The sequence below is a fragment of the Opisthorchis viverrini genome (assembly GCF_000715545.1).
Source record: "Opisthorchis viverrini unplaced genomic scaffold opera_v5_75, whole genome shotgun sequence".
Lineage (NCBI taxonomy): Eukaryota > Metazoa > Platyhelminthes > Trematoda > Opisthorchiida > Opisthorchiidae > Opisthorchis > Opisthorchis viverrini.
Genome location: NW_008751732.1, coordinates 168,879 through 181,316, shown reverse-complemented (window position 1 = coordinate 181,316; position 12,438 = coordinate 168,879). Strand labels below are relative to the sequence as shown.

The 12,438-nt window shown below is 40.0% G+C and overlaps 1 protein-coding gene across 1 annotated transcript in view; it reads right to left on the bottom strand.

The window, feature by feature from the left end:
* Positions 1–1,621: 1,621 nt before the first annotated feature.
* The window catches only part of T265_04532 (hypothetical protein), a gene marked incomplete at both ends in the record, with an annotated part of 23,562 nt that continues 12,745 nt past the window's right edge, over positions 1,622–12,438 (bottom strand). The window contains one exon of the mRNA XM_009169296.1: positions 1,622–2,152. Within this exon, the coding sequence (XP_009167560.1) occupies positions 1,622–2,152 (531 nt within the window). The remainder of the gene's footprint in view (positions 2,153–12,438) is intronic.

Here is a 12,438-nt window from a genome sequence, read left to right as displayed (position 1 = left end):
AAGTGCGAATATTTCTTTGAATTGAAAACCAGTCCTAATCGGAGGTGGTCTAGGATTTTGTGAAGATGGGTGTGGTAGAGAAAGGAAAAAGGGTGACTGTTTTGATTGACTGGTACACTGCAGAGCACTGACATGCAACAAGTGCGTTTCAGTATAAGGCGAAAAGTATTTGTAATTACTATGAAATTAATAAACTTTGTAAACGTTTCTCTGTCCAGCTTTGTGAAAGATCTTCACAAAGATATCTTGTACAATGACTTGAATAATGTAATTATAATGTCAAGTCGAGTCAATCTCTGACGAGATATGGATGTTGCGAGGTAATGTGGTAACTCTTGACATATCCTCTGTGGTGTGAACACGAACCGGTGAATTTTGCTTCAAAATACACTTCCACTCTTCTAATTTTTTATCGTAATTAGTTAATCGGGAGTTCCGAACTGGAAAGTTTGCTATCCAGGATGTTTGAATGAGAAAACATTAGGCTGTTTGAACTTCGTCACTTTAATTCACTACTTAATAATCCTGTTTTGAAGCACTGGATTCTTTTTATTTAATCGAATACAACACAGTTATAAGTCGAGAAACTTAGGATGTAAATATCTTATTTGCATTCGTCAATGGGAGCTGAAAAATAAACAGTTTGCATACAACGAGGCACTTAAAAACAACAGTGCGCAAACGGCTAAGTATCTACACATGACATTCGGGGGAAATACATAGGTCAGTTCGGGCACAAAAGATATGTATATACATATCGGCACTGCTTCGTTGAAAAAGGGTAAATGAGGACTACGATATCGTATGTGAACGACTTTCTTGGGTCGAAATTTGATCATTGCTCCGAAGCTCTTCGAAGTCGAGGATGCCGGTTTGTCAATTTCTTTCTTAGCTGTTGTGGTGTTACATTTAATCGTTCTACTCATTAAAGTGTATCGTTTAATGCCACCCTTTTGACGAGGAAACCAGTAGGAAACCAAGTCGATTCAGTTTCAGCTCATCAGCTATAAACTGTGTACCATAGACGTATTGGTTCCGATCACCCACGGGAAAGTGTGGAGCATATAACCAAGCCCTGGATGCGACGGCACGTTCAGTTTATTCGGAAATTGGGTAGCTACGCATTGAAGGCAGTAACTCTGAGACAGGCGGTAGTTCACTCGACGAAGTTTGCTCGTTAGTGTTTTCATACTTCGTTGCCACGTCATGCATTGTTGACCTCTCGAGAGCTTCCACTTAGCACATAGCTACGCGAAAAGAGTTCTGCGAGTTAGACGGTCTTCTGGCATGCATTGCACATGTCCTAACCAACCTAACTTACGAAGCGCGAGTAATTCATCTATCGCGGGAGAGTTCATTCTTCAAAAGACCATCTAGCATACCTCAGCATTGCTAATCCAGTTTTAGTTTCGCACCAAACCCGAACAATGCTAAAGGGACACCAACGGTCAAGCACTGATATCTTCAGTATGTCCACTGCGCGTAGAGGCAGCGTCCCTGGTCTATAAAGCGGTATGTATCGCATCAACACAGTGTAAGCCCTGCCAATGACAGACGAACTCACGTTATGTCGGCGCCATAGGTGTCGAATGTTGGCAAAAGCCGCCTTGGCCGTCCCGATTTAAGAAGTATTCTCATCTCCAGTCAGTCCACCGGAGCCCGTAAAACTGCCCAGGCAAACAAATGTATGTACTACGTCCATTGGCTCGCTTGTGATCGTGAGGTTTGGGTTTGATTCAACCCAATCATGTAACATCACTTCACGCTTTTCGGGCGTGAAGCGCATGCCAAACCGTAAAACAGAGTTATTTGGGTTATTTAAAATCCTCTGCATTTTTGGAGGATCTGAACCAAGGAGAGCAATATCGTCTGCACACTCAATATCTGTAAGCAAATGCCCATGGAGCATTTCGACTTCCGATGTTTCAGAGGCAAACAGAAAAGTTTCAAGCAGCATATCAATAAAAAAGTTGAAGACGAAATGTGAGATAGGGTAACCTTTTCCTACATCGCTGGACATGGTGGACTCAGGTGAAAGCTTGTCATGTATTCGTGCGCGCGCACAGGAGTTCACATACAGTGCCCTCATAAAGCATATTAATTTGTAGGGGGCACGTTCGATCACCAAACACCAAAATGTGTTCCAGGAAGTCTGCTAACCAAAAAGAATACTTCAGAAAAAAGGTTGCAAAATGTTCAAATACCACCGCACAGTTTATTGGCATGTGAGCAAAAGAGTCTGAACGCCGGTATGATGGTCAGTACTTACACCTCTCTGTCTGGATGGTTGCTAAACCAGGGTTTTCAAGTGGTTGCACTGATACCAGGTATATGATTATGCAGGGATAATATCTGTAGTTTGTCTGAAGTCACCTTTTTTTGGCTGAAATACGGTTTGAATTTCGGCTTATTGGATAAGATCCTAATCATGGATGCACCATGACTAATACAAGTTGTTACTTTTCTGTAAACTATTGGTGGGAAAGTTAATGATGATATCTTTAGAGCTGTACCCTATAATCACTGCGTACATCCCGCTCTGCTCAAGAAAAAATTATAGTTACTCCTAACTTTCTGAGCCTCCTCCTGAGTGAATAGAGTGAGAGCCTAGTTCTGGATATCCTGCTCAACGGCTTCCCGAATGGGTCAGTTAGTCACAGAGTAAACCAAGAATCAATTCTGAGTGGACGGTGCCACCACTCAGTCAATTTTGCATGAGTTGCATACAAGATCGTTTTTGTAAGAACTCTAGTTCACCGAGTACGTAAACTATGCGGCGCAGAAAATTTTGTAAATGAACAACATCCTAACAAGGTTGACCCAATCGTCAACGGGCATCTAATTCCAAACTCTAGGACCTCCTTCAACTACAGTAGAGGAAAAGAAAATTGTTTCCGATACTGACCTTCTACAAGGCGGTGCTGATAAAAATGCTCACCCATCTTGTGTACACAAAAAAGTTACATCATTCTTTCAACCCCCGCCAAAGTTCATGTGCAGATATTTTGTTGTTCATGAGCTTTTCTCTAAGCCAGATGAAAATAAATGATTCATTTTTTTACCAAGACCTCTTGGCGAACTGGTCGACACAGTCTGAAAAATGATATGGTTTTATTATTTTCTGATGACATTTCTAGTAACGAGTTTTCTGTAAGGTATATGATCTTTTCAACTCAGTAAGTGACGGGATAGCTATTCCGGAGAGCGCCTCCAGTGATTTTCACTTTAAACGAACGATTTTGTCTTAAATCACTGAGTTTGGCTCCCAGAAGGATGAGGATTCAAAATGACCGAAGATTAATTATTGATTATTCCACTCCACATTGTAAACCGATCGCCATGACTACCAACGCCGCTACTAGCGTTACGGAAATTGTTCGTTCATAACCATGTTTATCAACGAATCTAGTGCAGTGTGTTTATCTGCGTTTCGTACCCAGTTTCCACACAGTCTTGGCGCCAGAATACAAAAGACCAGTAAATAAGTTCAATAGCTCGATTTTCTTCTCTAGACATACAAGAACAGAAAGTGTTGCAGCTTAATTATATTGCAGGTATCTGAAAGAATGGATCTTGGAACGCAGGAACTTTCGTCGCAAATAACTCGGAGTTGTGCAGAGAAAGCACATATTTTCCGAGTGCTTTGTGTTAATTTTTCATTTTAGCATACAAAACCTACAAACTCACAACGGCTGGCTCTTTTAACTATTGAAAGATCTAGATTTGTCCATAGAAATGCATGGCAATATCATACCGGCTGAACCACTAACTTCTCAAGCTATTTCGGGTGACGTTCGTCTAAACATGAAGCATCACATGAACCCCATTTAGTAAAAAAATTGCAGCAAGAAGGCCCAGTTTGTTTTCGTTCATTATTACTTCGCGTTCGTTCCTTCAGCTACAAAGCATACTGATGTCTTAGGTCGATATTCCAACGCGAAGCCAAAGTTGTTTCAAGATAAAAAAGGTTGGTCACAATGAACCTCGTGGTGCTGAAAATTCCAAAACACGCGGCCTGAAAGAACGTGTATCTCCTAAGACGTTCAAATGGAACGTTGATATGTAATAATTTCCTTTTCAAAGCCTCTTGGATTTACTCCAAGACACCATGAGGCCCTCATATGAATTCAAAAAAGTACAAACTTTCGTGACAGTTGACACCACCAAGTTCATGCAGAACAACAACTAGTTCCTTAACAGTCCCGGAGTATATCACAATATTATTAAGGCAAGGTAAACGTAAATGAACAAGACGAAGATCGGGTGCTTCCATCTGTGACTAGAAATTTAACGATTAAGAGATTAGGATTCATCGTCTTCATTACCTAGTTCCATCTACCCCTGTCTTATAGTGTCTCCGCCGGATATTCAGCCCGATAAAATTACACCAGTATAACTGAAGGACAACGATTCACTCTAGTTTCAGGATCTGAGTGACTTGTTTCGGCTCACTTGAATATTTATTCAAAAAGTTACCCACACTTGCTCCAAACAAAGTTGTAGATGGCTTACATTGAGACGCTTAAATATCGTTAATTGGACCTCACTAAGAGGGATTCATGCAAAGGTGTTTCTGAATTAATCATGCCTTTGCACCGCGTCAAACGTCTGACTAGAGTCAAGTATTTTACCAGCCAGCAATAGGCGCTTTTTCAAACGGAACTCTGAATTTATTAAGATGCACCTCTCTAGTGGCTAAAGCATCTGATTTACAAATTAAACTGATGCTAACTGAAGATTCAGATGAATCCCTCATCTGGGAAGGTATCTTATTTTCCTGTGGGATTCCAAACCTACGTCGCGAAAGTACAAAGTATACAAATAAGCATCAGCTCAGTACTGCTCACGAAAGTGCAACTTGAACCAATGTAAACTCTTCAATTTTCTCCAAAAAATTTGATTTTTGTGGCCTCTGTATCACATAGAGGGTTAATTAGGAGCATAGGCTTGAAAAAATAATGCTTACCAAAACAGCACATAAAACATGTCAGCCAAAGGTTGAGAAATGTGCCATGCATTCTCAGTAGCCACCTTCTAATGGAATATTTTTTTTAAATTCTTAATCAATGCAGTTAAGGGAGCCGAAGAGAACAGACTGCGATATGGTTACGTGAAATGAAATCAACTACTGTCAGCCGGGATTCACAGTAGCTTTGACCCTCCCTTGCTAGGATCCAAGTTATTCTTTTTGTACGACACTAGAAACCCCAAGAGACGTTGAATTCAACCGATTCAAATAGCGACCTTCCGCCACTTCAATATCAGACTGTTTATTCACACAATTTGTTGACCTATGCTGGTTCGTTTTGGGAAGCGTTCTCGTTGAAAACTGTGTCGATGGTGACTTAATTACACATCTCCCCCATAAGTTTTTCATTGCTGTATAAAGTTGTAGGTATACTTCTGTTGATGGAACACCCTGTTGGGAAGGTTGACAAAATTCTTTGAAAGCTGTAAAACTCAGCTGAGATACAACTGAGTTCCCTGTTAACATCAACTCAATTTGCGAGAGGGTGTATTTTACCCGTCTCCTAAAGTGTAGGTTATTGCGCACTATAACCTCACCTTTTAAAATTTCCTTCATTGCTAGAGCCTTTTAGCAATGGTTTTGTTGCAGTTTAGCACAACTGTTGGCTACTAGTGGACAGCTGTCTTTTGTGAGAACTATTGAGGTAACTGTCATATCCATGTTTATTCAACCACTGTTTTTCGGTCGAAACAGCCACGTGTTATAGAACTTATTTAATATCTTTGGCTCATTGTGTCGTGACTAACGGTTTACGTAGAGTAATGTATTTGGTATGATTTTCGATTTTTCACAAAGTCGGAAATAGAAGCCCGGTGAAGTAGGGTTCTTTTCGTGAATTTAGAAGAGTTAATTGAAATTCCAATCACCAGTTTCTTGGTTTAAAAGCGGTCGTAATAATCGTTTACAGTCAAGCTATGCCCCATTTACTTCAGCTCTTTCGAAATATTACTCGCTCATTGTATCACGCAAAACTGTGGGATGTCTCTTGTGTCCAGGATGAATAATTTCTTCAAATGTTTTTTATTCGGATGAGATCTCTATAATGACTTTGCCCTAAGCCAAAGTGAGCGCACCACTCTAATATATGTTATTGGATATCCGAAAACGTTCTCACGTGGAGGACATAAAAAGTGATTCAAGTTTATAGTTCATCAACAGTGACATATTGATTGCCAGCCGTGCCCCCTTTTGTCAATTGTCGGGAGAAGGAGAAAGATTGACCTTCATATTGCGCTTGAGTATTGTGATCCACAGCTAATGCTTAACAAACTGATAATCGGTATTTTTTACTGACCTTACTGTCGTTCCGAAGCGCATTATATATGGAATCAGTATACCCAACCCAGCTGTCAACCCATTAGCTTGTACGAAGTAGGTCCGATGGCTCTTGGACATTCTAACCTAAAAAAACAATCAATTGCCATTCCAAACTACATCTGATTAATCTCAAGTAGGAAGGATTGATCACCGCTGAAGTTTAGTGTGGCCGAAAATTCTTAACTTCCTTTGAGGGGTTCAGCACTTTGTATTTCGCCCAATCCTAAAAATTTCAGTTGAAGAGAGACCTCAACAAAAATTGAATATTTTCAAGCATGGTTGAACAGTCATGTTTATTGAGGCTAATCCTTATTGTAAAGTCTGGTTGTCAACTGGTTTTCCTAGCTTTGCAAGTGGATTGTGGACGTTTCATCACTAATCGATGATGCATGGTCGGTGCAGCCCAGTACAGCTACCCACAATTTACAACATTCCGAGCACCGCGCAACTGTTTAGTCCTCTCATTTAAATCAATCACAGTGCATTTACTGGACACCGCTGCTGTTGCTTTTGGGCACTTGTTGGAAGTAATATTTCACAGATCAGTCTTAGCAAATATTAAATGCAAATTCTTCTGGAGGGCGAAGTGAGCTGGGTGCTCCTTCGACTGATAATCAACTTCACAACAACTAATGCGCACCCTCCATAAATAAGTCACTCATATCTTAGACCATTAAGGGAAATAAATTTGAGCCCACGCAATAAAATTTAATGCAGCGCTACGTCTCCTAAGTAAACTCTGCGGAGGAACTTATTCTTCCACGGATAACTTTTCACCTGACAGATAATTCCGGCAGTCTTGCATAAACAAACCTCAGATAGGCTTCGGTTTCACAAAGGACTGGTACCCAATTAAAGTACACTGTGCCTGTGAATAAGGTTAATTGATTATCCATCGCTTTAACTATTTGTGGTCACAAGCATAACGAATGCGACAGTGTGTCACATCAATGAATTCTTCCTGACCAAACCAGAGTTGAGTTTAAAGCCAATTTAACACACGGAGTTCTTATGGAAACACCTCATATTTGGGATGTTTACAACAAGCAGTAAATAAAAGAAGTAAAGCAATTCGATGATTGACAACCCCAAGATTATAGAAGTTATCTGCTTTAGTGTGCAAAACTAAGTGTACATGACAGATTATGTTCTTGGTGATTATTTTCAGGATTGGTGTGGATTATGAAAATACCAAATCGTGGTTTTGGGTGTTGGGGGCTTGCAGCCATTGCACACCTCTATGGTTGCACGTTATTAAAAAGTGATGTCAAATAACAGAAGCATTCGATACATAATTAAAACTTCGACCTTACCCAGTGCAGTACATGAGATTTTACTTCTCAGTAGCGAGCAGCAGTCATTATGGTTCTAAATAACCACAATCCAATTGAGAGCGATTCCTGATGGGACGGAATCCGAGAATTCGTGAAGGATTCTCATGAAGACGTGTTCACATAAAGCAACAGAATACATCCTTATTGTTAAAAGACATTGCGCTTTGATAGATCCTTGAATCTTTAAGTGGTAGCTTGGCGTTTATCGATTCTCGAATGAGCACTGTTGATATGCTCATAGTAATGGAATACTAGTTGTCACGCCGGGGTAAGTCTTGAATTGAAACACTTTTTGCCTCGGTGTGAGTTTCGCTTTAGAGTTGGGAAGTAGTCCTTCAAAATTTGGAAGGCCATTCAGACATGCTCACAATTCAACTTATAAAGTTGACGATGACCTAGTGGAAACTGATGGAAAATACAATCAGAGTGATGCTTGCTTTGAAAGAAATATTTAAAAAAGTGAATACGGAAGTGGCTTGTCTTTTGTGTTGCACTGAAAAATAAACCGCTAGAATCCGAAGCCGGCACGTGATCCAGTAGGACTCAGGAATTTACGTACTCTTTATTATCAGGTTGTTATGGCCACACCAGTGGTATGAAGAATTATTGTTCCAGACTCACGTGCCCGTAGTAGTTTTCAATAACTCTCCACGTGGTGTAAAACCAGATGACACTTGTATACAACCTGAATTTGCGTTGTGCATAAGATAGTGAAATAAAGTACATAATTAATTATTCGCACCTTATTTTGCGTTGGCATGCGGTAGTAAGATGATGGAAGAAACGACCAATCAGGAATGCAAGTCCGATGAATGTTTATTCATGTTTTGAAGGTAATCAGGTCATACATTTTTGCAGGTTAAATGTGTGAATCTTCATGGCGGATATCTCCTTCAATCATGAGAACAAGCACACTGTGATGTCCCTCTTTAATATGCTTCAAGCTAAATTGGAAGAACATTTATGCTAAAATATTTCGAGAAGAATAAGCAAAAAAAGCTTGTAATAAACAGCCGCCAATAACAAACAGACAAGTTGCTTGAAAAATGGTGTATTGCAGCATATAAAGCGAGATGTGCTTAAGCAGCGGATTTGGAAGCTCTCCATGCCCAAAAAGGCAAAATTATCCATTCCATCGTTTTTGAATTGCAGACACAAAACCCTCCAGTATTCAGCACATTTCCACTGGGAGTACAATGCCTGGAAAGTCTCCTAGGTAATTGTGGGAAGTTGCTCGATTTGCAGAATTTGTGTACAACCAATGAATCAATTGTAGCTGGTATGCACCGGTATTACATATTGGCGAGTTGTTTGCTAATGAAGTCAGGCTTTTGGGAACCGAATAGTGGTACCAGCATTTACTACTGCTGTAGGCCGTAGACGACGATGAAAATGTGTACCGATGATGCGCTCGATTAAGTGCGTCCCTGATTTGTTTTTTATTTACTACATTTGTTTTATCGTTACAGGGACAGGGGCACTCATATGAGAAAAACCAGTGAAAAATCTGTTGAAGTGACGTCCGACAGCCTTCGAAAAAAGCTGTTTAGTTATCTTGGATAAAGAAATTGAATTAGTTTTGTTAAAATCCACAGTTGAAGCTCCCCAGTCCCCAGTTACTCAACCGGAACAGAGAGTATTGGATAGGACTTTTTGGGACCGTAAGTTTTAGGAAGGATTATTTGATCCCCGTGGTTGATAGAGGTTCTGGCATAGTAAATGGAACAGAATAGTGTGATTAGAACAGTACAAACAATGGTTTTTGACTTGTTTGCTGAGCTGGGCTATTTGATTGCACACAAACGATTTTGCCATATATTATGATGGAAAAATTAAATTTTTATACAGAAAAAGCTATTTCAGCGATTTTATTTGGCAACCTAAAGGAACCTGCATCATCAAAATACAACCCTGCATCACACGCACACTGATTGTGCGTAGCTAAATGAATAAATATTTGTTTCCATCTCTTCTATTTGTCCTTGCTGACCGGACCCATTGATATCCGAAAATCACCGACTTTGCATGCATAAAGCATTCGCGCATGGTTTCGAGTTACCTTGTTTGTTCACACGTTCACTAGGCTATAATGATCACGAAAAACATTTACGTTCTTGTTTCGTTTGAAAATTTCCGTTTTAGCTCAGTATTCAAAGAAACAATCTGCGTCTCCAAGGCAAAGTATCCAAGTGCTTTTTTGTAAATATGTTTCATTCGGTTTATCATGAACAGCCATCAATAAGATTGCAGAATCATTTTGGTTCATCGTAGTCTTCAGAGCTCAACTAGTTGCAATGACTGCGTATCATAGTGACGCAATATTTTCTCTCAACGATCAGCAATGGAATATTCCGGAAGACTTTGTCCATCACCAAGAGAAGCAACTTGGCTATGCAAGCTCAACTAATCCGTGTGATGCAATGTCTGTTTGTCTGTTTGTTTCATACGCAATGTCAGTGTTACGTCACTTGTTGACGTTATCGAAACCGCGGAAAATTATACATTAAGATAATCTTCTATTGGGATTTTTGAGTGTGGTTGGAGGGCGTTCCGAAGCCTTGGGATTATTTCCTGGAGGAAACCCCGTCAAGGAGTGACACATCTCTCGGATAAACTGTTAGAGATGCGTAATTTTCTCCACCACACGTTCTCCTAGAGAAATCTAACCTTTTGAACCAAAGTAGCAATAGTTTCTTGTCTGTCAGGTGGAAAATTTGCTTCCGAAAAAGGGATACCACGATAGAACTGTTTTGTTCTATTTACGATCACTTGTCATTTGGCTACCATTCCGAAAGCCTTATTTACACGTGAGATACCAACCAACCACACCAAGTTTTTCATTGAGCTCTTCTTGATTTCGCCGACTTAGATATACACGCGGCCCAAGTGTTGAAACGATTCACACCAAGGAAACCAAATGTAGAATGCCACACCGAAGGATACAGTAAAACAACATACCGCAAATAAAATTTTTCAACTCCCTAGTTAGCATCATCTCTTTGGAAGTGTACGGGTGCATTCATTATTTCGCCTTCTGTCCGGCGACACTTACTAAAGTTTCGCCTGAAGAAAAAGTTAATGGTTTCTAAGACTTAGGTGGCGAGTAATATAGCACATCGTAAGGGTTCTTAGTATGCTTACATTCTAAATACATGTGAGTGTAGGTATCTGAAGATAACAGCTAAAACCTAGACCTAACCCAAAACTACGCAGATCTTCCGTCTAGTCCATTGGCCCAAAAAGTTGCTAGTTCACACTAACAAACAAGCTCCCTCCGGCAACACTTTAAGCTAATTTGGACCGCCAAAAATGATTCGGAACACGCAACTTGGGACTGATGAAAGCAGATTCTGGTGTTGGATACATTCTTAGGATTAAATATTTGACTGAACATTTTTTCTATTTGTTTGCATGTGGATTCACCGGCAACAACATCCGTGAGCTATAGTTCCAAGACAGGTTTTCAAACATCTGAAGATATCTTAATTTCACAGTTCGTAGAGACCAAGTGTCGCAGTCGCATAAAAAAGCGGCTCATTCTATAGTATGATACACAGAAGTCTTAAGATTCAGGTATATATCACTTTGTCATCACAAGTGTCTTAAACAAGTAAATGCAACGCAATGCCTTAGTAATCCGTCCATTTACTTCATCAGTTACACTGCACCTGAAACTGATGCGAGTTCCATGATAGTTAAGATACCCTCCATTACCTCGATTACTTCTTGGATTTTCAGTGATGTGCCTGGTCACTGCATGCCCAGGATTGTGACCTCATCACTTGTGAGTGCAAATCAGGGAGCGACTGTGGCCACTTCATCCAAATTACTTGTATTTCTCTTCTTCAAAGACCACAACCATTTCGTCCGAGTATTCCAGATCAACAAGGTTTTTGTCAGAAGCTATCACTGTGCAAAGAATGAACAACAAATCTCACTGTTTATGTCGGCTCTGCAGCAAACTGGCTGTGAACTGGACGGATATTTTCCCTCCACGGACTTGGACTCTTACCGGTTGATCATGACAAAATGTGGCCGGAAATCTAAAAGCCCGGTCACACCCACCATTTTTTTCACACAGATATGAAAAAGCAGACACAATATTTGCTGTTCATTGGGTTACCATTTTAGACTGAGATTCCATAGGCTACAAGCCTGCCGATCTGATTTCTCTGCCTCATTTCAAGAGTTTCTTGACCTCTCTTGAGAAAAACTGGAACGTCACTTCAAAGTTTCATTCATTTTTGGCTGTTGTTGACGCCTAAAAGAAGAACTTTTTGACAAAACACGTCGGTCACAACGAGAAACGAGAAAAATATAGTATCTGTATTATCTGATGACTTTGAGGAGTAGGTTTTAAAAGGTGGTCAGCAGTGTATGACTAAATAGATATCCAAAGAACGGTAGTTATTAGTTCAGAACTATCTCTTATGATGACATGATCAAGCGGTATGGGAATACACCGCGTTTGGGCTGTTACTCATCTTCAGGGTATGAATTTGTCATAAATTCTCCTTTGTACGGGGAATGCCGTATCCCAAAACTGAACTTTGGCGCAATTCGGCGATTAACAACAACCTGAAGGGAAAAATAAAGATTGATAGACTGAAAGCAGCTCTCATGCAAAATAGTAAGGCAAAAAACTTTGTAGTGAATTTTTAGGACATTTAAACATGGCTTGAGTGGTGTTCCCAGAATAAAACAAATAATAGATTGTAAAGGTTTAGTTATATATATATATATATATATATATATATA